The sequence below is a fragment of the Lacerta agilis genome, chromosome 10 (genome assembly GCF_009819535.1).
Source record: "Lacerta agilis isolate rLacAgi1 chromosome 10, rLacAgi1.pri, whole genome shotgun sequence".
Classification (NCBI taxonomy): Eukaryota; Metazoa; Chordata; class Lepidosauria; order Squamata; family Lacertidae; genus Lacerta; species Lacerta agilis.
The window spans coordinates 22,354,404-22,382,152 of NC_046321.1; the positions used below are offsets into that span (position 1 = coordinate 22,354,404).

General features: G+C 43.2%; 1 protein-coding gene across 2 annotated transcripts in view; it reads right to left on the reverse strand.

Moving 5' to 3' along the window:
• PAH (phenylalanine hydroxylase) overlaps positions 1-26,227 on the reverse strand; it is a 49,401-nt gene extending 23,174 nt beyond the window's left edge. Inside the window, exons 1-5 of one of the 2 annotated variants that reach the window (XM_033161535.1) lie at positions 25,925-26,227; positions 19,226-19,333; positions 10,749-10,932; positions 3,297-3,385; positions 1,360-1,427 (exon numbers count right to left, since the gene is read on the reverse strand). In XM_033161535.1, coding sequence (XP_033017426.1) covers positions 1,360-1,427; positions 3,297-3,385; positions 10,749-10,932; positions 19,226-19,333; positions 25,925-25,927 — 452 coding nt within the window. In that variant the 5' untranslated portion in view covers positions 25,928-26,227. Of the gene's footprint in view, positions 1-1,359; positions 1,428-3,296; positions 3,386-10,748; positions 10,933-19,225; positions 19,334-22,062; positions 22,215-25,924 lie in introns of those variants that run through there. The other variant, XM_033161533.1, reaches the window with a different exon arrangement.
• Positions 26,228-27,749: the final 1,522 nt, after the last annotated feature.

Consider the following 27,749-nt stretch of genomic DNA (forward strand, 5'->3'; position numbering starts at 1 on the left):
CTACCATTCTATGATTCTGTGTGTTCAACCTCTTGTATATGCTACCCATAGAAAATAAGTTTCCTTTCTACTCAAAGACAGCCAGCAAGTGATGGTACAGGTCAAACAGTCATTTATCCATCATGATCCTTCTGGTCCGACTCCCTGCAATGCAGGAATCCCAACTAAAGCATCTATGACAGATGGCCACCCAACCTTTGCTGAGGGAGTCCGTTCCACTATCAAACAACTCTTACTGTCAGAAAGTTCTTGCTGACATTTATTTGGGATCTCCTTTCTTGCAACATGAAGCCTTTGGTTTGGACCTACCCTCTGGAGCAGGAGAAAACAAGCCTGCCCCATCCTCCATGTGACAGCCCTTTAGATATTTGAAGATGGCTATTGTCAGGGAAAGAGGGGCTACTCAGGAGGAACAGGGAGAGAGAGAGGAGCAGGATAGTGTTTCCTCCAGAGAAGGGGGGTTGCTGGGTTACAGAGAGCATCTTCCACTGATTCATCTTCCAGCTCAAGCCCACGTCAGGATTGTCACCGGAAGAGGGAGAGGTGCCAGGCTATAGGAGGGAAGGGCAAAGACCAAGAGCAGTCAGTCTCAGACAGGAGGAGGAGACAATGGGGGGGGAGGCGACGCAGACGCCGATTCAAAGTTCCCAGCCCTTTTCTGTGTTGGCGGGCAAGACAGAGCCCGCCACTCCGAGAAACTGAAAGTAACTGACCAGACGTATGTCAGAGACTCTGTAACTACATAATGAAAATAAATAGTTTTAGCTTACCGGAGAGCCTGTCGTTTCTCATGAGCAACATCTAAAGGGGGGGTGCGATCCCCTGACAGCTATCATATCTCCCCTTGGTCTCCTCTTCTCCAGACTAAACATACTGGGTTTGGGGAGTAACCCACTCTCTACACAGCCATTTCCTCTGCATCTTCTTTCCCTTCCTTCCTGGTCCTCAGCCTTTTGGCTTACCTTGAGGACAGGGTCAGATGCCTGTCCCCCTCATTCGCACCCAAGCCCCAATATAACTTTTGTGCTCGTCCCATGAGAATTGGAGAAGAACCAGCAGGAACTCAAGGACTATGCAACACTCTCATTCACCATTTCTAGCTGAGTCAGAAGGGCTTTCTTCTATATACGCCCAGATCCTACAATATATCTGCAAAGGGACTGGAGACCAACTGACAGCACTGGTTAGAGGCAATCCAGCATCATGATGCTATGTATATTTAAATCCTCTGTGCCCCAGACATATTTCAGCATTATCCGAAGAATGAGCACACTCCCCAACCCCACACACCATTTCATCACAGATCATATATTGACTTTTAGGATACATTTTGTCCCTTGTTGTCCTTTGCACACTTACTGTCTGTAGTTGTAAGCTATATCTGCAAATTCCTTTCTCCTGGCCCGGTAAACAGGATCTTTGAAACCCTGGGGGGGGGGAGGAGAAAATAATAAAAAGCACTGGTTTGTGAGTGTCAAAACAGAAAAAAAACAGTTTTAACAAGAAGTGCAGAAGCAACAAAGAGTCTTGTGCGCATTTTAAAAATGAATAAAAGCATAACTTTTTGTGGACTAGAATCTATTTCATCAAATGCGCGAAGCTTATCCTAAACTGACAGGTCCACATGGAGTGAGAGAGAGAGGAAGAAATGTTGGCAGTGAGGTCAAAGGGAAATAATATGCAAGAAATATAGATGGTGCCCATTGTGCTAAACCATAAGTGTATATAGAATAATGGCAGTGATACTTCACAAAGCTTTGTTGACTGTAACACAGCCTATACTATGCATTGGGGAAGTTACAGGTGCCCAGTGAGGAAGAGGAAGAGGAAGAGGAAGAGGAAGAGGAAGAGGGTTTTCTGCACTGCAGTCACCGCAGGCAACATGATGTTTCCAGATTCGCTTGCTTCTTCACATCCTAAATTACCTAATTGCAGCTTGGTTCCCCCCCAAAAAAAAATCCAGAAGGAAAGTCTCATTATCTAATTAATACTAGCTCATGCATGCAGGATACAGCTTTCATGTCAGTGCGCTGAGGTTTTGTTTTGCTGATGATTTTGTCCTGCTTTTTTTTATCCTGCCAGAAGCTCTGAGAGGACTCTTTGATTCACTCATTCAGAGCAATTGAGTCTCCATTCACCCTGCTTTTCTTCTAGGACTCTGCCAAATATTTGTGTGCCAAGTGACTGTACAGAATACATAGCTCATTTCAGATTAAGCTACATCTGGTGAAAGACAAATCACACTGCCCCAATTAATGTAATAGCTGCAATTTTATTTTATTTTGTTTTTTAAAATAAATTGCTGCACTGCGTGTAATTTATTTGCAAGTATCCTGCATTCATTGAATTAATAGCAGTAAATCCTGGCTGCTGCGCTTCATCTCCTGACATCAGAACAAGGTGCTATTAGCCTGAAAGGATAAGGCAAGTTGTTTACTTACTTTGGAATTGTGTGTTTCATTCATTTAAAAAAAATAAAAATTACCTGCCAGAGAGTTGCATCCATAGGCTTAGAATAAATTATAGCCTTTGGAGTGGCTCCAAGTTTTTGTTTTATAAACTGTACTAATTTGGGATTGCACCATTTCAGACTACAGAAGGGGGGCGGGGTAAGGGCATGTATTTGTATGGCTCCCACACATTACAAAACCCTGAATTTTTTCCTACAAGTAAATTCAAACAAGTGACCTATACACCAGTGAATCATGGGTTCATTCTGAAAATATTTGTCTCAAGTTTTTAGGAACATAGGAAGTTGCCTTATACCAAATCATATCATTGGTGCATCTAATTCACTGTTGTCTGCACTGGCTGGTAGAAGCTCTATAGGGTTTTTGAATAGAGCTGTAATCATCAACAACAACAAAAACCCCAACAGTATCCAAGAAAAAAGATCCAGAATCCATAGTAGGGCATTACCTTTATGAGGCCAAGAAAAAATGTCACAAAACAGTGAAGGAACTTTCAAGTTATTATTATTTAGGGAGGCTTTTAGTGTTTAATAGATTATTTCATTTTAGTGTTCTGTTGGAAGCTGCCCAGAGTTGTTGTTGTTGTTATTATTATTATTATTATTATTATTATTATTATTATTATTCAGAATTCTCCATTAGGCTGAATGCTAAGCAAAGGCAGGGAGGGGGAGAAAAGGGTGCCTTGATTTTAAAGCCTTAAAGGTCTCGGTCTAGAGCACACCAATTATGTTTTCAAGATGTTCCCTGTGCTCACGAGGACTAGAAATATCATTTTTTTTAAAGTATGTAAACAGAAATACTTTTTTGTTTTTTTTGCCTTACGGGGTGGTCGGCATCCAGTTCTGCTCCGTAGCTGAGAATTTGATTGGCAAATCTATCCAGTTCTTTAATAGTTCTTGGGAACCATGGAACTAGACAGCGGGAAAGAAAACATGAATAGTCTTTAGCTTCTTGTTGCTGACTCCCTTCAGTGACTTTCTGCCACTGAGCTACGGTCTTCGTCAAATATAAATCAGCAGAGTGTTAGCCCTTATTCAATGTTAATGCTAGGAAATAATAATACTTGCATTCAAAGCATTGACAATACTGAGCCTTATGGTGTTTAAGAACTAGCATATTTCTTGATGGCACAAGGAATCAGTTAGTGTTTATGGCAGGGGTCAGCAAAATTTTTCAGCCATGGGCCGGTCCACTGTTCCTCAGACCTTGTGGGGGGCCAGACTATATTTTGAAAAAAAAATATGAACGAATTTCTATGCCCCACAAATAACCCAGAGATGCATTTTAAATAAAAGCACACATTCCACTCATGTAAAAACACGTTGATTCCTGGACCGTCTGCGGGCCGCATTTAGAAGGCGATTGGGCTGCATCTGGCCCCTGGGCCTTAGTTTGGGGACCCCTGGTTTATGGAGTTACAAGGCTACTTTTTTTGTTTTTGATGTAACAGTCTAACTTACAGCTGTGCTGACTGTGACTGATACTTGTAGCCAAAGGCACCAGGTTGACGAAAGCTTCCTAAGATGACATTTTGGAATTTAGCATTTTCATAGCATATAAGAAAAGCTTTGTGCGCTGAATTTCTGTCTCTTGCATAGCCTCTGTCCATTAAAATACGACACTTCATACAGCAATAAAGCAAGAAGGATATTGAAATGTCCCCTAAAAGCTAAGAAATATTATGAATTGTACCACTAGAGGGCAGCAGAAGCAAAATATTACTGCCTCAAACACACACACTTTCTCTTACTTGAGAGTTCTGTTTACTTTAGGGAGTTGTAGGTATCCCTTAAAGACCTTTAACAATAAGCTTGTCCACACACTACAAGGAACACAGGCACAAGCTGGCTTTACACACATACAAGTGTTTGCATGAAAGAGCCAATTATTTGTTGGTTTGAAAAGCTCAGCGTACACAGGCACACGGATTGTACACCCCTTAAATGCAATGAGTGGATACCAACTCAGATTTCCACCTGTGCAAGGAGATTTATGGGAAATTTTAAAAGTGCAAACTTTCTCTCCTGCTGGTAATAATAGCATTGTGGAGGACTGTGACTGTGTTGCTAACCGGCTGGCCAATGTACCCGATCCTCATGCACTGCTCAGAGGTACATCCCACGGCATGGCCTGAAAGCACAGGACAGACAGCTGATAGACAGGTCTGGGTATGGGCAGTGACTGGATGGGAGTGTCGGGATACATAGAATGTTGTGTAGCCTAGTAAGTCTGCAGGCTTGAGCTTGCATGTAAAGTAAAAGAAGCTGATGCAATAGACCTACAAACCTTACTGTGTCAGAGTGACTCAGCAAGAGTGGGCCGACAGATGATTGGCTGTTGTCTTGTATTAAAGGGGAACCTGTTAAGCAGGGTGTGGTGGTGTAGAGTGGAGTCAGAGAGAGTGAGGGTGAAGTTGTCCTACTTGTCTTTGTATGAACTGTCTGTATGTATATAGCTCACATTAAAAGAATACTGCACTAAAGAACCTGTGGCTTTTGCAGTTCTCTGCTACAACGCCGTGGAGCAATCCGTGACAGGGAGGCCATCTGTGAACCCCACCGAGCACATTTCAGTGATGGAAGGAAGTTGGAAGACTAAGGAAGTTGGAAGGAAGTTGAAAGACTAAGGTTTGAAATAAATAGGTGCCTTTGTATGCAAGCCACTTTTAGCCACATTGCGCACATTCTAGCACATGGAGGCTGGATGCGAAGAGGGATTTCCACAGTTTCAGGGGCTACATTCCTAGAATCATAGAATTGCAGACCCTGAGGATCATCTAGTCCAACCCCCTGCAATGCAGAGATACGCAGCTGCCAAATACAGGGATCGAACCTGCAACCGTGGCATGATCAGCACCACGCTCTAACCAACTGAGCTATCCACTTGGAAAGAATGTACTTCTGGAGCTCTTTTGTGTGCTTCTGTCAGTGCTGAGGCAGGCATATAACCGTTGGTTTGTCCTGCCCAGAAGTGTCTGACAGACGGCAGACTCTCCAAGAGACTCTGCAAATGGGCTCTTGATAAAGCAGAGATGCTAAGGACTGGATCTGCTCGAGACATTCTGCATGCAATGCATATGCTCCGCCCTTGAGCTAGGAGACCTCTCTTCATTGGATGTAGTAATACTGCAATCACAGTAAGGTAAAAGGAAAAGGACCCCTGGATAGTTGAATCCAGTCAAAGACGACTATGGGGTTGCAGCGCTCATCTCGCTTTCAGGCTGAGGGAGCCACAGTTTGTCCACAGACAGCTTTCCAGGTCATGTGGCAAGCATGACTAAACCGCTTCTGGCGCAACGGGACACCATGACAGAAGCCAACGTGCACGGAAACGCTGTTTACCTTCCTGCCGCAGATACCTATATATCTATTTGCACTGGCGTGCTTTCGAACTGCTAGGTTGGCAGGAGCTGGGACAGAGCAACAGGAGCTCACCCTGTCGCGGGGATTTGAACCACCAACCTTCTGATTGGCAAGCCCAAGAGGCTCAGTGAATGGCCATTGATTTTGTCCAACAATGTCTTAAGGGACACAGGATCTTCATCCCCGGTCTGGTTAAAATTAAGTGGGGGCTTACAGTCAGGTAAGAAGGTACAGGATTTCAGACTAAGGCTGTGCTTGAAAAGCCTTCCCTACTCTTGTGTCCTCCAGATGTTGCTGGATTGCAGTTCCCATTAGCCCCAGCCAGCATGACCAATGGGATGGTGGGAACTGGAGTCCAACCACATTTGGAGGGCACTAGGTTCCCCACCCCAGGACTAGGTGGGCTTTGGGCAAATAAAGCGTTACAAGGGCTAATTTGGGCTCAACTGCCCAGCTTATGCCAGAACCATTGCCCACAAAGAGCAAACAACAACAGCATTCCAAGACAACCTTTTTTAAAAATAGAAAAATCACATTTTCCGCTTGCTGAGATGTTCTTTGGCCCATTCGATGGGCTCTCTCCTCCTGCCCCAGTTAGCCAGACATGTTGTCTCTTCCTGCTGCCATTAATGAATGGCCAGAGCAAGCTGTTGCAACACTGACCCTCTGTGAAGCTCTGCAGAGCAAATGCAGGCTGATCAGTAATAAATATTGATTTGTCTACAGGAGAAACAGCAGAGTTTTATGGTCCTGCAGTGAACACCCAAGTAGTGACCAATTTAACATGGGGTCAGATGCTTAATAGGATGCTAATCAGCTATTTATATGAGGGGGCAACAAAACCGGAGGGCTTCAGAGGTTCTGTGGAACTCTGCCCGTTCAGGGGAGGGGTCAGAGACAGGGCTTTAAAATTTATTGTCGGTCCTAGGCACAGGTTGGAGCCTTTTAAAACATAGCCAACTGCTCAGCTCAGCCCCAGGGTCCTAACAAACAAGGCTTCTACAGACTCTAAGCCTCTAGCTTGTCTCCAGACAGCAAAGCATTGTCTATACTCCCACCACCACCACCAAACTCCCACTGAAACATAATCATATTTAATTCTTTTATTCAAGGCTACTCGGGGGGGAGGGGGGTCCTGAACTTTTTGCCCATATTAAAAAGGCTTGTGAACAAATGGCACAGTGGCTTAGTTGGCCGATAACAAATCTTGAGTACAGCTCATGGCTAGTCTGGAGAAAGCTTCTCCCTCTAGACTGGAGGATCTCGGTTTTTTAAAATGGCACACAGATTGGAGACAGGGGAGTGGTGACGTCCTGTTTGAAATCTGCACCTTTCTCTGCATTGCTTTATGGGAAGGTTGGCTGCTTATGATAACTTTGCAACATACAAGATGGCTGTGTAAATCAGCTTTCTGTAAACCCCAATCCTAACGGCATCGACTTGAAACTAAGACCCAGCAGCTTCAAAGGGTCTTATGTTTAAGGGAACATGCCATAAGATGCTTAAAAAAAGAAAAGAAAAAACCAACAGAGAAGTAGAACCCTCTTCTCTCTCTTTTTTGGTCCAAATTATAATTAAGAAAGATGAAGCAAGATAACCTACACACACACACACACACACACACACACACACAATCCCCAAAGTAATTAAACCTTCAATTTTAAGCGATTGTGATTCCCTGCCAAGCCATAACATTTTGCCCCTTTCCTGAATGGAGGGATCCAAATATTTTCCTTTTTCTCAATGCAATGTCATGGACAGGACACAAAGGGAAGGCTAAGGAGATTATAAGGATTTATTCCAGGAAGATATTGCTACCCTTTCATGTTGCTCCCGGGAAGGAAGAAGAGGCAGCAGACCTAAAGCATTTTAAGCCAACCTTAACTGAAATCCTATTAAGATCACATCTGCTGCTTGAGAAGCCAGGAGGGCATTAAGATTTGGATACGTGTACATGTGTATGAGACATAGAGAAGGGTCTCTATGTGGACACTCGTGGAATACTGCACTGGTCATAGAAAAGCTACCCCCAGGTGATTGTCTTACTCCTGTGTGGTGGGGTCTGCATATTTATTTCTATATACTGCAATGGATAAGGAATCCATAAGTGACAAATTCTGAATGCAAACAGGTAGCATGATGGGACTCATGCTCTGATTGTGGGATTCTCTGAGTGCCTACTCTTGGGAACAGGAATTTTGATTACATGGACCTCTGGTCTGATTTTGGCCCTTAGGTTATGTCTTTGTGAATATGGCACATATCTGAACCATTTGGCACAGTGATTGTGGGGAAATATTTGCCACTGACTAGGTATGGATGGATCAGCTTGTTCCCGACCCGTGCAAGCTTCACAGGTTCATTTATAAGTCTGTTCTGATCTGTTTCCCCACTAATAAGCAATCCTTTTAAACAATCCACATTAAGAACATACCTAAGTAATATGTGGTTTGTTACAATATACATATTTAAATCACATAGTTATAACTCAATGTACAAACATATTTTATATTCAGATTTAATACCTTCAGGGAGGAATACCATGCCACACTAAGTTAAAGACCCCCTTGGCAGTGTGCTAACTGCAACAGGACTTGCTCCTGCAGAACGGCAGGAGGCTAACATGCTTCTTGCTGCTGGCAGCCTAATCAATTGCTGTAGCCCCAATACTTTCTGTTGTGCAACAACTGGTTGCGCAACTGCTGGCACAACCGATGTGTTGGATTTCATATTGCACAACTAATATTATTTCCCTTATGCAAGTTCAACAGCCCTTGCATTGGTGGTAAAAGGAAGCTGAATCCAAACCTTGGGTATTATTATTATTATTATTAGCCAATAACTGCATCACAAAAATGTAGAAATGTGTAAAGGATAATTATGTTCTAATCGACAAATTAATCCAGGAGGTATGGGTCACATCAGTCTACACTGGAATTCACAGAAATCAAACTCCTCAAGCATCCCTCCTACCATCTGGGTCAAAGGAGATATAGCTGCTCCAGCTACATCTAAACCAGGGATGAGGAACCTGTATTGCTACCCAGGTTGTTAGAGTACAACTCCCATCAACCCTAACTATTGTCCATGCTGCCTGGGGCTGACAAGTGTCATAGTCCAAAAACATCTAACACATCACAGATGTTCCCTATCCCTGCTGTATGCTATCTAACAATCCCACAATATCTGGTCTCTGTAGTTAATCAATGCTAGCCCCAAAAAAGTCTAGAAGGATCAGTAATAATATATTAAAAACACAGTACACCTTTAGGTTTCCCATACCAAAGACATGCATGCCAGCCAAATTTTATATTATAGCCTTCCAAATCTAAAATATCTGCATTTTCCAATATGATCCACTCCCTTAACCAACACAGATATGCTGCCTCATAATACAATTGTAGGTCTGGCAAGACAAAGCCTCCTCTTTCTTTTGCATCTATCAAGTTTTTTGTTTAATTTGTGGCTTTCCCTCCTGCCAAATAAATTTAGAGATACAGTGGTGCCCCGCTAGACGAATGCCTTGCTAGACGAAAAACTCGCTAGACGAAGGCATTTGTCTAGCAGAAGGCTGCCCCGCAAGACAAATTTGTCTATGGGGCTGCCTCGCAAGACGGTTTGCATTGCTGCTTCGCTAGACGAAAAAACCACTAGACAAAAATATTCGCAGAACGAATTATTTTCATCTAGCGGGGCACCACTGTATCTTTTTTCCATTCTTTAAGGCAACTTAACTTATTTGCAATTGGGATTGATTGGAATAAAAACAGCATCTTAGGTAGTACATTCATTTTAATGGATAGGATTCTGCCTAACAGTGAAAGCTGCATCCTTCCCTAAATCTCCAATGCTATCTTAAACTCTTTTCGTAGTTTAATATGATTATCTTGAAATAAATTGAGATTCCTCACCATCAGCCAAATCCCCAAATATTTTACTTTTTTATAGACCAGACATTTTTTCCAAGGCCTTTTTTGAATGCTAATCCATGTTTTTAACCAACATTTTGGTTTTATCTGTACTTATTTTGAAGCCTTCCACTTCTCCAAACCTTTTCATTTCTTCTAATGCTTTGGGATCACTTACCATAGGTTGTTCCAATGTTAACACCACATCAGCAAATGCCCTTAATTTGTAGACTCTGCACTCCTGCTCTATACTTTTAATTTCTCTATTTCTCCTTATATTCTGAAGCAATATTTCTAACTTCAAAAAGAACAACAATGGAGACAAAGGACAACCTTATCTAGTAGTTTTTCTTATTTGGCATTTGTCAGAGAGAATATTGTTTATTAGTATATTTGCAGATTGATCAGTATAAATTACCTTAATTCCTGCTTAGAAAGAATTACCTATCTCCATCTTATGTTGTCTTTCATTTGTTGACCTGGTAGAAAACCTGCTTGGTTCCTATGGACTCACTTAAAACCTTTTTCAACCTGTTGGCTAAAATTGCAGCAAATAATTTATAGTCACAGTTAAGTAGTGAAATTGGTCTGTAATTTTTAGTCTTTGTTAAGTCACAGTTTTGTTTAGGAATCAGGGTAATAAATACGTCTTTCCAGGAAGCCAGAACCACTCCAGTCACTAAAATTCTATTCATAGTGTCTTTAAGTGGTTCAATCAAAGCCTTCAGATGTCTTCTAAAGGTTATATAGTTACTCATCTCCTTAACATCTGATGAGAGGGTGTTCCACACAATGGGTGCTACCACTGAGAAGGCCCTCTGCCTGGTTCCTTGTAGCTTCACTTCTCACAGTGAGGGAAATGCCAGAAGGCCCTTGGAGTTGGACCTCAGTGTCCAGGTTGAACAATGGGGGTGGAGATGCTCTTTCAGGTATACAGTAGGGTTGGCAGTTAACCTCTTTGCTGTAGGGAAGAAATGTTGTTATTCTGAACAATATCTCCTTACCAGCATCCTTCCTCTTTTCACGTGAAAGCTCGTGGACATTTGCTCCAATGTCATCTCTCAGTGTATGGATGATTCCCTCAAGAGCTGGGATGTTCTTGCTTTCCAGATTGATGAAAAATTCGTACTCATCTTTGTTCAGCCGGGAAGGTCTGGATTCAATGTGGATCAGGTTTATCCCCTTCTCCTGGAACAAAGACGGTAACATAATGAAGAATGAAGCACGATTTTGGCTGGTGGCCTAGAAAGTGGCTGGCATCACTTTGTTTATGAAGACTGAGCAGGCACATGAGTCCCCTGGTGTCTTCCCCACTATGGCAATATGCATCATATTTTCTAAATCTGAATCCTATTTTCATCAAAGGAAGTAATAGTACCACTCTATTCTGCCTTGGTCAGATACCACACCTGGAATACCATGTCCAATTCTAGGCACCCCAATTTAAGAAGGTTGTTGACAAGCTGGAACATTTGCAGAGGAGAGCAACCAAGATGATCAAGGGTTTGGAACCTAAGCCTTATGAGGAATGGTTGAAGGAGCTGGGTATGTTTAGCCTGGAAAAGAGGAGACTGAGAGGAGATATGATAGCCATCTTCAAATATCTTAAGGGCTGTCAAATGGAGGAGGGAGCATGCATGTTTTCTCCTGCTCTGGAGAGTAGGACTCGAACCAATGGCTTCAAGTTGCAAGAAAGGAGATTCCGACTAAACATTCGGCAAAGCTTTCTGACAGTAAGAGCTGTTCAACAGACTCCCACGAGAGGTAGTGGACTCTCCTTCCTTGGAAGTTTTAAAACAGTGGTTGGATGACTATTTGTCATGGATGCTTTAGCTGATATTCATGCATTGCAGGGGGTTGGACTAGATGACTCTTGGGTCCCTTCCAACTCTATGGTTCGAAACGATGGACTGGGTATGGATAGGACATCCATATTTTCATTTTCAGAAATGTTGGAGGATATGTTTGACTAAATTACCATATGCAACTTTTATGCCCATTCTCTCCTTGTTGTGATGCAAATCCTCTTTTTCAGTAATGCCTAGCTGGCCACCTGAGCAACTTTCTATCAAGTGACTATTGTAAGCAATTAAATGGACCGGCCTCCTCACCGCATGCCAGAAGCACAAATTATTTTCTTTCTTTCTTTGTTAAAAAAAAAGAGGACTGCTTGGTCTGTGTTGAAAACACTGCTATGTTCATTATAGAAAACAGTCACCTCCAAGAATAGCCATGTTAAATGCAGTTTTTTGTGTGTTTTTTTAGTACTTTAACCTTAAATAGATTCAAGAGCAGACCTTTGTGCATTACTGACACAGAACTCTGAAGTGGCTCCCCACCATTGCTTGCCGTGAGCATTGCTGGATGTGCCTTTCTCTGAGTTCTTAGCAGTGGACACTACAGATGAACTTAAATTGTTTGACCAGATACCAACACAATAAGTTGAAAAGGTCAGAAGTGCATTCAAATCCTGCAGCTCAGGAAAGATGTTCTCCTAATTGAGCTGGTCTCCATGCAAATAATGCATTTAACTAGGCTGGTCCCCGAGGTCAAGTTGTTTTAGTTCTCTAAAGGTCTGTATCACACACAGACAATGCTTTGTGTTTGCTATTTAATTAGGTGCTTGCAAATCATTAGAGGGCTCCAGCAATAGGAAAAGTTAAAATTACTCCAAGCAAGATTTATTATGATTGAGACCAGGCTCAAAAAGTCACAGCCTGCTCTCAGCAAAGAAGCTTCCTTGGATCATCTTTGAGATTAAAGCTTTATACCGGAGATATATTTTTCTTCACTGCAAAGGGCTATGGAGCATCACACTCGGTTGTATCGCATCTTAAGAGCCGCAGCCAGAAATGTTACAACATCTCCACCACTTAGGGTTCGATGCCAGAGTAAAGCTTCATCACCCACCACCAAGGAGGCCAAAGTAGAGGGCAGAATGAAACTCTTTTTGACCCTTCTTATGTGAGAGTCCCTGGACTCGCTGCAGAACAGAATGAATGACTGCAGGGTGCCAGAAAGGGGCAGATGGCTGAAGCTGTGGAAATAGAGAGATTAAAGGAGTGCCTATTACTTTTCTAAAAGCCACAAGGCCACACAAAGAGGAGGTTGCGAAGGGTGCTGAGAGTTGTTGGGAGAACACTCTTTCCCTTCCCACAGCTACAATTCCCAGATTCCCCTGTGATGAGGGACAGGGTGTCAAGCCACTCTGAAAATTGCACCACCAGAGTCCCCTATCAACTCTTAACAACTTTAGCAAACTACAACCCCCAGAATTATTTGCGGGAAGCCATGACTGTTCAAAGTGGTATCATGGTCATTTGAATGTAGGGCATAAATGTGGCCGTAGTCACAACTAATTTGCTGGTCTGTATCCGTTATGTGTTTCTTTGGGCTCATCCAGATTTTCTTTTGTTCTGTATTTCTAGGCAAGGTCCTAGAAAGTGTCTGAGCATGGGTGGGTATTCTTTTTGCCCTGGCACTTTCCCTGCAGAAACCCGATCTCTGCCAGTGAAACAGAGCAAAAAGCAATTTGTGGACAAGTCAGATTTGTTTGTTCCAATTCAGCATTAAAGAGTGGGTTTTTGAAGGGAAAGTGCCAGGGCTAATAATAATAATAATAATAATAATAATAATAATAACATCACTAGAACCTGGCATTTTAAAGCAGTCTTGTGCCTAGAAAGCATGGGGCAAAAAAGCTAAGTGTGATGAGCCCTTTGAGGTTTGTTCAAAGATTCACTGGGCAATCCCATACTTCTTATGCAGATATAAACCCCATCAACTTCAGTGGCATTTACTCCAAGGTAAGTGCGCTAACTCCAAGTTAAGTGTATACAGGATTACAGTCTAAGGACTGTACTCACTCATAAATCCCACTGAACACACTGGAATTAATTCCAAGTAGACATGTACAGAACTGAGCTACAAAAAAATGTTTTGGGGCTTCCTTAACAACATTTACTAACATTCAATTAAATCCGCAGGTTATTAAAATTCTGTGGTTATTCTGTGAGCCATCTTAAGATTTTATAATGAAGGGTAGTATGCAAATTTAATAAACAAACAAATAAACGTGATCTGTCTGTTACTAGTAATTGGTTTAATTCAAAATATTTATAGCTGTTTAGAGCTAGATAAGTTTTTTAAATCCTAATAGCATTTCAGTGGGACGCGGGTGGCGCTGTGGGTTAAACCACAGAGCCTAGGGCTTGCCGATCAGAAGGTTGGCAGTTCGAATCCCTGCGATGGGGTGAGCTCCCGCTGCTCGGTCCCTGCTCCTGCCAGTTCCAAAGCACGTCAAAGTACAAGTAGATAAATAGATACCGCTCCGGCGGGAAGGTAAATGGTGTTTCGATGCGCTGCTCTGGTTTCGCCAGAAGCGGCTTAGTCATGCTGGCCACATGACCCGGAAGATACGCCGGCTCCCTCGGCCAGTAAAGTGAGATGAGCGCCACAACCCCAGAGTCGTCCACGACTGGACCTAATGGTCAGGGGTCCCTTTACCTTTACCATTACCTTTACCTTTACCTTTAATAGCATTTCAGTACTCATACTCCACCTAGTGCCTAATGCTAAAATTGCAACTAATTGTATATAAATTCATTTCAGTGTGCTTACAATTATAAAATAAAAGAGAGTGTTTTCCATTATAAAATACAGTGGAACCTCGGTTTACGAACAGTCCTGTTTATGAACTATTCAGTTTATGAACTCTGCAAAACCGGAAGTAGTGTCCCGGTTGCAAACTTTACCTCAGTCTACAAACGGAAGCCGAACGGTGGAAGGGCACCGGCGGTGGGAGGCCTCATTAGGGAAAGCGCGCCTCGGTTTAAGAATGGATTTGGTTTAAGAATGGACTTCAGGAACAGATTAAGTTCATAAACCGAGGTACCACTACAGTGTTTACTCCAGGGTTCCTTGGATGCATTATTCTGTAAACCGAGTAAAAGAAGCAAAAGAAATTATACAGGCATGTTGAACCACTGCACTATTTTTACCTTAAAAAAAAAAAAGCCAAGTCTCTTCCAGGTGATCTGTTTATTGAGCATTCATCTCAATTTGTTTGCACAACATTTTCAGGGTGGTTAGACAATGTGGACTATTTACAGAGAATTCATTCTCATTTGTTTATGGGAAGTTATACAATATTGCATTCAGCAATTGTTACCCCATACTTCCCAGTGCATTTCCCTAACTTTTTCTTTATAGGGGGGGGGAATGATGGGGAGAGAGGAGCAAGTTGTGCAAGTGCTCCATTATCAGCTTTAACTGAACTTAAATTTGCTAGCACGTTATTGAATCCAACTTGGAAATACTGAGAGTCTAGAAGCACCCTGAATCTATGTTCACCAGCTAAAGTAAACCATACATGAAGTTGATAATTGTCACCTCCCATATCCTGTACAACAATATGTCAATGAACAAAGCTTCCGCAGCCAGAAACATCATAACCAGACACTGGAAAGACCTGTCAGGAATAAACATGGACCAATGGTACCAAGTAGTGTGGGAAACAGCTCTACTAGAAAAACTAACCAGTAACCTGCTGAAACTGACACGGGGACAAATGGAAGAAGACACCTTCACCCCGGTATGGTTCCCCTTCATCACACACACACACCCCAACAAGACAATAACAAAAATCTACCGACAGCATAAAATCAATATGGCTAACCTGATCCAAAACACCCACCAACCCCACTCACACAGGAAACCAAAGATCACCACAGCCAACCACAAATGAACAAGCACACCCTACACCAACCCTGACCTCTCTCACTGCCAAAGAAACACAAGCGAACAACAGAGAACCTACACAATCGACGCTGACACTAAACCCTTCATATATTAAGGAAAATAGAAACATCGTCACCTCACTTCACCCATTCCCCCATCCCACCCACCTCCTTTCCCCCTTCTCTCCCTAATGTCTCAACAACCAAAACTGATTTGTAAAGCTGTTACATGGAAAAAATACGAGAGAGACATTGCGCACACTTTTGTAAATCAAGAAAATCTTTAATAAAAAAAGAGAATATGCTATTGCCAAAAAAAAGCTTCCCCCCCCCACACACACACATTATATTAGCACCAACATCTGTTTCCAGGATGCTCTGGAAAGTGGGTGAATTTCCTGAGTCAACAGTTTCTGTCATCTGGAATGACCCTGAATCCCAGCTAGTGAAATGGAAGGGGATGAGCTATAAAACCCATCTGTGGCTCCTTCGCTATTAAAATGTCTTCTTTCACATCCATCATGGTAAACCTCTTCAAGGCTTTTTCAAGGAATGGTAACCAAATGTAGTGCTGTGTCCTTAATGACAGTGATATTAAGCACGTTGTTTGAACCTTTTGCCACCTCATAAGAACATAGGAAGCTGCCTTATACTGAACCAGTCCATTGGTCCATTTAGCTCAGCACTGTCTGTACTGACTGACAGCAGCTCTCCAGAGACTGAGGCAGGGCTCATTCCCAGCCCTGCCTGGAGATGCCAGGAATTGTACCTGGGACTTTCTGCATGTACAGCAGATGATCTCCCTCTGAGCTATGAAGAAGAAGAAGAAGAAGAGTTTGGATTTGATATCCCGCTTTTCACTACCCGAAGGAGTCTCAAAGCGGCTCACATTCTCCTTTCCCTTCTTCCCCCACAACAAACAGTCTGTGAGGTGAGTGGGGCTGAGAGACTTCAGAGAAGTGTGACTAGCCCAAGGTCACCCAGCAGCTTCATGTGGAGGAGTGGAGATGCGAACCCGGTTCCCCAGATAACGAGTCTACTGCTCTTAACCACTACACCACACTGGCTCTTTCACAATTATAAAATACATTCATCTTCTACTGAAGACAACAAAAAGACTGCCCTCAAAACCATTTGTTCCTCCCCATTTACTTATAGCATCTGAGGTCCTACTTAATTCCATAACTGATTTTTCAGCAATAGGTATTCCACCCAACTGTTTTCCACCCCTGATGAAAATGCATCACTTTTAACAATGAGTTTATCCCCGCATTCCCCATCATCAGAGTAATGGATGGGTTAATTTTTATCTGGGCTGAACAGATCTCCTGCAGCAAATGGCTATGCCAGTTACATCAATATACAAACACCACTCCCCTCCGAAAATGATGTGACCATTAAGTCGGTTGCCAAATGTGCAGACGTGACTCTTTCAAGGTAGCTAGGGTAGTTTCACTGACCAAAGTAAATATTGCTTTTTATAAGCACATCCAAAATACTGAGAAAGATAACTGTTTTAAAGTTCTGTTTGCTCAGCAGAAGGGAGAGGTGGCAGAGAAATCTTTGTTGAGTTACATATCTGACTTGACTCTATACGTACATTTTGCCCATTGCATATAGCAGGTGTGGGGAACCTTTGGTTCTCCAGATGTTGCTGAACTATAACTCCCATCATCCCTTGACCATTGGTCAAGCTTGCTGGAGTTGATGCGAGTTGTAGTTCAATTAATATCTGGAGGTTCCCCACACCTCCCAATGCAGTTTGGGCAATTGCTCATTGCCTAGCACTAAAGAACCTGGCAAAAATTCAACTTTTCAACTCAGAACCAACCGCATCTTCTTTCTGGGATGCTTGATAGGCAGATGAGTTCTCAGTAAGATGCATCAACTGTGGAGGAACCAGTTCTGGAATTATTACACACACAAACTTTTACTTTGCTAGAAAGGGATTTATGGTTCCCATTCTTCAGGGTAATCATTATTATTTTTTTCCCCAGGGTTAACAAACAGAAGTGGTTTTGGGATATATAACTTTTTCCACTTGTATTTCCCCTTCATATTTCCCTTTCACTTGCTAGCTAATTTAATTCCCCCCCCCCCAGATACAAAACAAGTTGCCAGTAGTTTATTACACAACAGTTTCCCTGTTCAGAACTGTTCCTCTCAAACGAGCTGCTTTTAAGAGGAGACTCGGGGTTCTTTAAAGGAAACAAATGAAACCACAGAGGCTGGGCTTTTAACATGAGATGCTCTCCCCAGTGAGTCATGCCTGGCTCATCAGCATTGGCATTTTTTTGGCATCAGGTTAATACTTTCCTCTTAAGCATCAGATGAAATATGATCCAGCTGTGTCAAGGCTTTGTTAGCACTTCTCTCTGGGTTGCTGATAAGTCTTTTCCTCCGCCCCTGCCCCTGCGTAGGCTGGTTTTATGCTTTTACGCCTTAACATGTCCAATTTTGATGGTTATTTCTAAAACAATTTTGAATATTTTTAAACTTGATTGTAAGTCGCCTAGAGACTGTCCTGTGTCACGTTACTAGCAATTCAAAAAGTGCTGTTATTAAAGGCTCGGTAACACCCTGTGTGGGTAGTAAAGTTTGTTTTGTGATCAATCTGACTTCCGTAAATAGTGTTTCCCCCAAGAAAATTTATTTGGGGACACTCCCACCACATGTGCCTGAACTGAATGCAGTATCCTAAGTGTGGTCATTCCATGTACAAAAGCATTATAGTATTGGCGGTTTTCGTTGCTCTGGTTCGCCAGAAGCAGCTTAGTCATTGCTGGCCACATGACCCGGAAGCTGTACGCCGGCTCCCTCGGCCAGTAAAGTGAGATGAGCGCCGCAACCCCAGAGTCGTCCACGACTGGACCTAACGGTCAGGGGTCCCTTTACCTTTACCTATTGGCAGTTTTATTTTCTGATGATCTCGAACATGGAATTTGACTCCTTTAAAAAAAAATAAAAAAGGATGCCTCACGCAGGAGTAACCTTTTTATCAAGCTATCCACCGCAACCCTGTGGTTGCTGTACTGGTCAGTCGCTGCCAATTCCTCTGGCGTAAGTGTGGTGTTAGGTCTGTGTTTACTCAAATAAATAACAATTAAATACTAGAAATTGTCTCCAGCAACACAAGGATAATGAAGTCATTGATTCCTACATTGAAAGAGGATTAGGCTAGATGACCCCTGGGGTCCCTTCCAACTCTATAACTCTACGATTCTGCTGTGTCTGCTGTCACCTGCATGGTTATTTAAAAGACATACGAATTTGATATCAGCCAAGTTTTATACATGATCCTCTGTACTTGGAAATATGCCCCATACTGAAGACGTTCCTTTCTTCCCAAAGAGAAGGGAAATGGACGGGACCCTTGGACATGGCTCAAGTGCATGGCTGTTACTAAAAACAGCAGCTGTACATCTACTTCCAGCATCTGCAATATCTAGTAGAATTTGCCTTGTGCTGTGACGTCATGGCATTCCACTTTTCTCAGCCAATGATATGAATTGATAGTGGGGAAATGAAGAACGATATGATGGCATAATGCAAGAGCTTTCCCTAGAGGTTTTTAACATGCATGCAATGAATACATGGGGTGTGGGGTGCAGAGGTGGTGCTGCGGAAGCGCTGGACTCAACAGCTAAGAATAATGCATCAGGATTGCAGTTTTGACAGCCAGATCTTGGTTCTGAAATTTCAGTCGTGTTTCTCTTGCCGTACGGGCTCAGCAAAGCACATACCTCAAATATGCGTAGCACTTTAGCCAAAGCTCCAACTTCTTCTTTGAGGGAGAAAATCAAGGAGATTGCATCATTCTGGGCCTTGCTTTCTTCAATGTAGCTGGATTCCTGCATGATACATACGCAAATGTTGACCATAAGTCTTTTCTCATAAACATGTGTTACAAGAAGGGTGGGGGGTGGGAATGGGACAAACTGAAACCATCTGGGCGAAAGTCTACATTCAGGAAAGTCTGCTGTGTGGTCAAGAAATCTTGGAGGCAGGGGTTTCTTGTGTCTTGGCACAAGAAGCTAATAAAAGCCATTCACTACGAACAATCTTGCTAATGAGGAAATGGTGAAGACACAAAGAGATCCAAAGACTGCTGGTAGGTTGCACAATTTTATGAGGAAAATCTTGAATAGATCCATGGAAGTGTTGTTTGCAAATCTAAGCAACCCATGAGGATTTGATTTTTTTACACCAGTTAATTTTATCCCTAGAAGAGCCAGGAATCCGTCACTCAGAAGACGCTTTTAACTTCAGCACATCAATTTAGTCCACAGGGAGGGGGGGAGGGGAAGCTGCTCCTCAAAATAGGCCACAGCTAAACAAAAGAGAACTTCACCTGTAGAAGTCTGCTTGGACATTGAAAATGTTTGAAGAACAGAAACTACTCAGGGCAAATTTATATGTATTACAAATTTATATTCAGAAGTCCCCAAATGGCATGATTGTCCAACCTGACCTACTCCCTCCTGACTGAGGGAAGGAGAATGGTCTCAACCAATGTCGTGCTAAGCTCCAGGACAGCTCCAGTCATGCTAAGCTCCAGGGACGACTCACTACTTCATCAGGTGAGTATGACTGAAGGGAAGAGCATCTGACCTTTATCTAAAGTTCCACATCCAGGACAGGGTTCTGCACCCAGGACTCATCCCTTTTTCTCACTCACCTTCAGAAGTCTCGCCACTTTCAAGTGCATCCAACAGACATTAGGCCAAGGCAAGCACTGGGACAGGCAGTTGCCAGATTAAAGGATATGGTCACCATCGGAAACCTGGCGAGTGTGTTTGTGGAACCCTGCTTACATGCAAAATCTGGCATGTACATAGGAAAAGAAACACCTTGATTTGAATTCTGACTTTTGTGAGTCTAGAGCACTTGAGTTTGTTGCCGGGGGGGGGGGTAAACAATAGATAATAACTGAATAATATTTGCTTTGCTTGTATGTGGCGCTCATGATGTCTCTATAGTCTCCCCCTCCCTGCCTTCAGACCTGGACTGCAGGTTGGGGGTACCATTTTTGAGGTCTTCCCATTGTTAAAAAGAAAACCTGCACACAACTAAGATGGCGACTAACACATTTGGAAGCAATGTGCTAGTTCATCTTGCCACCTGAGAGGCAAAAAGTTTAAAAATATATTATTATTATTATTATTATTATTATTATTATTATTATTATTACCGTATTTGGAGCAGTCCAGAAATTTATCACCCACCTGCAGTCTGAAGTGATACCACCTCATTCTGCTGCACCTCCATTCCATGACAAAATTACAGATTCGGCTGATTTGGAGCAGTATAATAGAATCAACTCCTCCCAGGCTTGATATCTAAATTTTACCTAAAGTATGAACAATTTTGAGGGTATTCCTCCTCAAGGAAAACACCTAGGGAATTCAGAGGTCAATAAGAGACTGGTAAAATTACTCAGGAGAATTTCACCTATCCCTTCCTTCTACTATTCCTTCTAAATATTATATTGAATTAATTCTTTCCTCATGGAAGCTATTTACTGAAATAATTCTGTGAGACTGGCTAACTTTGGCCAGCTCCACAGGAACAAGTGTATGGACTACAGTCAGCTATAGACACCTGGACTCCTGCTGGAAATAATTGATCTTACACCTACATTTGCTCACAGCAGATATGTAATACATGGATGTCATACACAAGCGAAATTGCATCTTTAAACACCAGTGCATACGCATTTCACCTATACATGCTCCTATATATGGGTAGCAACCACACAGTGGTAGTGTCAGGGCAAGATTTTTGGGCAGGAATCCAGGACCCCCGCTCGACTGAAGAAGCAGGAGGAACCCCAAAAAACAAGGCAGACTAACCACATTTTAAAGTGATGTAATACAACCCAAAGGGGTGAAGAACCCATACGGCCAATAAGTCTAGAGTCTAAAATTACCCTGCTGCATAACTGCATCCACACATTACATGTTCACCTGAATTTTTCCACCACAGTCCTAAAGTATATAACTCCTCTTCCCAGTGCTTTTTTCTAAAAAATAAAAATAAAAATGTTTAAGGGTACTCTCATCTTCCTACTCATATTGAAATACTGCCCCTCAATGAGGCCAAACTTAGATTCACAAAATGTTTAGGGGTATGTGTACCCCTGCATACCCCCCCGGGGGGGAACACTGCCTCTACCAATTCAGACTACTAATACCAAGAACCTGTGGCACTGCACACAGTGATACCTCGGGTTAGACGCTTCAGGTTACAGACTCCGCTAACCCAGAAATAGTACCTCGAGTTAAGAACTTTGCTTCAGGATGACAACAGAAATTGTGCGGTGGTGGTGTGGCGGCAGCGGGAGGCCCCATTGGCTAAAGTGGTACCTCAGGTTAAGAACAGTTTAAGGTTAAGAACGGACCTCCAGAACGAATCAAGTTCTTAACCCGAGGTACCACTGTATTTGAAATGGGGAAGTGCTGTGCTCACGAGCTCTGCTCCCCAGTCCCATTAAAGTCCACAGAAGTCATATCGAAGCTGGTGGAAAGGTTGTCAGTCCTAAAATCAGAAACGAGTAAAGTGCTTATTATAATGGACTTACCTGAGAGACATCTCCGTTCATATGGTTAAAGAATTTACTATCCATTTCCACCCTCCAGCACTAGTGATCAGGATGTTTCTTACAGGGAGGAAAGATGGGTGACCTTACTGTGTTTGCAGGAACGTCTGAGTTTAATGTACACAGATATTTCAAGTTTAGGGTCAGCCCTCTTCCTTTGATCCTTCCCTTCCCTGGGGTAGGCGGGGCGCTCTGCACACACCCCTCAGCCACCTCCTTCAGGCTCAAGAGGAACACACTGTTTACCCACGTCCAACGAAAGCCACAAAGCTGGAACACCTTTTAGCTTTGCCATGTGGCTTCTGTGTGGACGGATGGAAAGAATCAAGAGTCTTCTCATGCGGTTTCATGCTGTCTGCTGTGTTTAAATTCCAGCTCTGAAAAGCTTCTTCTTTTGCCACCCATGTGAGGAGAAAACAATAACAGAATTTCGACATCTGACAACATGCAATGTTCCCATCTATGCTTAACTTATTTGCCTGTGTGCGTAAGGAAGACATAGTTACCTCATCCGTTGCCTCTTTATAATTTTGTATCGCTGTGGACAGTTTGCCCATGTAGATATAGGACTGTTGTGTCTAAAGGGAGTTTTAATGGGTTGCATCTGTTTAACAAATGTTTAAGGGAAAGGCAACTTAAGGAGGCAGAAAAGGGCATTAATAGGCTCCTATGCTTTAAATAAAAACCACTAAGGTACTGTGGTGCCCTGCTAGACGAATGCCTCGCTAGACGAAAAACTCGCTAGACGAACGGCATTCATCTAGCGGAAGCCGCCCCGCAAGACGAAAAAGTCAATGGGGCTGCTTCGCAAGACGAAAAATTTTCGTCTTTTTTTCCGTTTAGCAGAGCGCGGCTGTCATTGCCGCTTCGCTAGACGAAAAAACCGCTAGACGAAAAAATTCATAGAACGAATTATTTTCGTCTAGCGGGGCACCACTGGTATTTAGTGGGAGGGCCAAAGTTCATCTACTTTGCATGCAGAAAATCATTGCTTCAATCCTTGGCATCTCTAGGTATTACTGGGAGTGAGTCCTGTCTGAAACCCATGTGAAATATTGCGGGATCTTTAAACGATCACTAATCTTACCCATCCACAGCACTGCTTCTAGTCCTGGGTCAGAAGAAGTATTTTAATGGAGGAGCTACCAATAGATGCCAGAGGTTGATGCTGGCCTGAAATTTTCATAGTGGTGCCCCCACAATTGGATTACTTTTGGTGCCAAGGCTGACAGTTATTTGGTGCCAGCTGAGCCCTTTTAGAAAATTAATTAATTGATTGATTAATTAATTTTCCCGTTTGTTGTCTGTGATGCTCACCTGTGATGTAAACCACTCTGTGGACCCTACTTGATTGAAGAGGCAAGGTATTAAAGTCTAAGTGAATAGCAGCCTCCTCCCGCTGAGCACTCTCTGTGAATTGCCTCCAAGGACTTTTATCATCCCAGTCCCATGTAGAGGGAGGCACAGATTTGCTTCAAGGCATGGGATGTGTGGCTGGGGTTTCCATGCCCAATTCCCTGCATTCGCAGAAGTGAGAGTGAAGGACAGTCTGGCTCTGTTGTCACCAACCATGGAACAAAGGGGCTGAGCTAGGATATTTTTCTGCCTCAGATGGAATAGCAAATTTGACGCTTTCTTACCCAAACAGTTTTTTGATTTGAGTTTCTACTGAAATGAGGCTGCACTTTAATGTTGTATTTTAATCTTGTTTTAAAGTTGTATTTTAAATCAATTGTTTTTATACCTGGTGTTAGCCGCCCTGAGTCTTGGCTGGGGAGGGCGGGGTACAAATAAAATTTATTTATTATTACTCCCTCCCTCAATTCAAGGCACAGAGCACCCCAGGCTGACCAAGTCATTTTGACGCCTGAGGCAGAAAGTTCCACAAATCCACTCACCCCTTTACGTTGCAGGAAGGTGCTCCTCCTGCCAGTCGTGATTCCAGTGTTGGAGGTCCCGCCTTCTAGCCCACTTCCCAGGCAGCAAAGGATGTTCCTGGAATGAGCTTACTTCCCGAGAAGTGGATTCGGCCTGCTTTCACAACTGGCCAATCGCGAGCAGGCTTGGGGGGCACACCCGGCTGGGCCTGTTGGCTTTGTTCGGGTCTGCTCCCAATGGATTTAAAGAGGGCCCATGGCTGACCTTGGCAGCCACTGTTGCTTGATCACACACACACTTTCTCAGTTTTTCAGATGTGGGTTGCATTGAACAGCCTTGCTATGGACCTTCTTGGTCGCCATATTCGGGACCAGGCTGGAATTTTCCCATATGGCTAAATTGGCTCCTCCCATCTGATTTTCATCATCCTCATAGCAATCATCACAACTTTGGGAGTTTGGGCATTGGGTAGGCATAGTCTTAGATAGAGGAGAGGTTGTAGCCTCTGCCTGCCCCTCTTGAAAATGGGTATCCTATTAAAGGGATCCAGGGGAGATGCTTCTGTCGGGATGCCCAGGTAGGGTCTAGGACCACAGCACTCCCCAAGTGGAACCCAGAGGGGGAGCTACTCTTTGATGTAGGTCAAGAACTCCCTCTCTTCCAGTTGTCCCCATATTAAGTACTTCCGGCAAGTGGCCGGAAGGGGTGTGGTCTACCCAATGCCTGTGCCAAACCTCTTACATCTGTAGACAATAAAGTTGTCTACCAAAAGAAAAGAAAAGGCTTTATATATGCAACAATGGCAGCAAAGATGCTTCTGGAAAGGAGGAGAAATGGAAAGGAGGAGAAGTACTGACCAGAGAAGACTTGCAGACCAAGCTGATGGAATATGCAGAAATGGCAAGAATGACGGGAAAGATCAGAAACCAGGAAGACCAAGTATTTTTTAAAAGACTGAAATAACTTTTTAAATAGATTTGAAAGACCACTATAGACAGCTGAAATCACTGGCAGGAATACAATGACACTTGTAAAGTAACATGAACATTGGTTACCATGATTATGTAATAGATGGTATATATGAGAAAAGTTGTGGCCTGACCCAAATTTGAACTTGCCATGTCTCATTATTTAGACGGTCCGTTGGGCAGGGGACGCCTAGTCATGAAGTGCCTTTCCCTGAGAGTACAAAATCCACAATAATAAATTAAATAACTAACCATTGGCTGCCCTTACATAACACTCCAAAGACACTGCCTCACTCTGCCTAATGGGAGTGCCAGTGCTGACTTCTGGGAGATCACACACACACCGCCCTCCCAGGAAGGACACCAGTGAGGAGTTTGGCTATTTTTATTGGGAGTATTTAATAAACTTGGATTTTGTTTTTCGAGAAAAATAAAATTATTTCCAGAGCGTATTATTAACTGCACATCAAACGTACAATAGAATACAATTTAAGACGATATAAAACACCAACAAATGAAGTGATACATTCAAAACACTATTTCCAGATGTTATTGGAAGCCAAGAGGACCAACACAAATCCAGCATTAAAATGATCAAAATCAGGCAAAAATCGGAGAGTTCTGAATCCTAGAGCAAACTAGTTACTAAAGGCTGTGCTAAAGAGGTGGGTCTTTAAGGCCTGTTTGAAACCCATGGTAAACGAGGCACATTTGTGATGGTTTAGAGGAACTACATCCCACACATGTGGGTTACTCCACTGCCTGGAGCAGGGAGCCAACTCCCGCACAACCCTTCAGAATGAACTCTGCTGCAAAGGTCAATTGCCCTAGAGGGCAATAGCTAGCTTGGACGTGTGCCTTCTTTAAAAGGAAATTTCCATTTCTCTTAGTTTTTTTCTTTTTTAAAAAAGGTTTGAAACATTAAATATTGTGTAACCTTCCCAGACCCTTTAGGATGAAGCAAGATATCAAGCAAGCAAAACATTTTAGCTACTTACCATACTGGTTCAAACACTCCCTTTCCCCCCAGAAATTTTGTGGCTGGTGTTAGACAACCTGATGCAATAGGCACACAAGGCATTCACTTTGTGAGAGGCTCTGATTGGCAGCAGCAGGGGGACTGGCTTTCAGCGACGGTTGCCAGCAGTGTAAACAGAACTGTTAGCAAATCAAGCATTAACCCTCCTGTGGGGAATGTCTGCCCCATGAAAGTTTCATCCTTTTTATCATCTACAAGCACAAACTCCAAAGCATATTAGTCACTATATTGAATGAGGACCATGTAGAACAGCCACAGTACAAAAGAGGCCCTACGTGTTATGACAAGCAACATTTTTTTTTAAAGCATGCTCACACTGACTGATTTTATTTTGAAGAAATGCCAGGGACCCCCCAATCCTATGGGGAAGGGCCCTAACTCAGTGGTAGAGCATCTGCTTTACATACAGAAGGTCCTAGGATCAATTCCAGGTAGGGCTGGGAGAGATTCCTGCCTGAAACCCAAGAGAGCTGCTGCCGGTCAGTGCAGGCAAAACTAAGCTAGATGGACCACTGGTCTGACTTGGTGTAACTCTATAAATAAATTCTCCATTGAGGACTGAGACCTCCTGAGGACTGAGGATCCAGATGAATAGGTAGAGCCCCCTGACACCATCACTGAAGATGCTACCTAGGTCTGCCTTCAGGAAGGACCCTTGGGGTGGGCTCCTGGCCCACCACTGGCAGTGGAGCCCCTGACCAAGTCACCCCTGTTTCTCCCTTAAGAGCATCAGCATTAGAAGATCCAAGGCAGCTGATGAATGATGGTGTGCACACTTGGGAGGCCAATATTACCATGCCTGACTCCATCATCATCATCATTTTTATACTGCCCTATACCCAGGGGTTTCAGGATGGTTCACAGAATAAAATCGAGATATAAAACCACAAAATGCATAATAAAAATAAAACCAAGAACCCAATAGCACCCACCCACCCACCCACACACACACACACAAAAACACATTTCAAAAGGGAACAGGATGTAAATCAGATCAACCAAAGACCTGGTAAAAAAGGAACGTTTTTGCCTGGAGCCTAAAGGTGTACAATGAAGGCACCAGGCGAACTTCCCTGGGGAGAGCATTCCACAGACTGGGAGCCACTGCAGAGAAGGCCCATTCTCACGCCATCCTCCAGACCTCTCGAGGAGGAGGCACACAAAGAAGGGCCTCAGAAGATGATCTCAGGGTCCAGGTAGGTTCATATGCAAAGAGGCGGTCCTCGAGGTATTGCAGTCCTGAGCGGTCTAGAGGGATAGCTTTAAGAGCATCAGCATTAGAAGATCCTAGGCAGCTGGTCAATGATGGTGTGCACACTTGGGAGGCCAAATATCACCATGCATGGCTCTAGTCTAGAGGAATAGCATTCTTCATGAGAAAGGCCTCTTTGGGCAGACTTAAGCACCTGCAGCTGGTGTGTGGTGTATTCTAGCAGGCCAGATTATATTATATTGTTCCAGCAGCTGGAACAATATATGCCATTCCGCTTCCTAACTCTTTTGCCCTGCCCAGCTTTCTACGAGATCTTAGTTCCTGCCCCCTGAGCTCTTGCTTGTTGTCTTGCATCTGATCTCATCAGCCTGACCTTGGCTTTGACCTCAACATTGCTTTCTGGACTTACCTTGTCACACTTTAGTGATAATGTGGGTAAGCCTAGCCTTACAGTGGATTCTGTTGAGGAACATGCCCCTGCCCAGTTCATGGGACTAATACCTCTGCTGGTCCAAGCTGGATAGCTCCATTCAACATCTGAGGGCTTGCTGTGAATGTCATTGCTGAATGG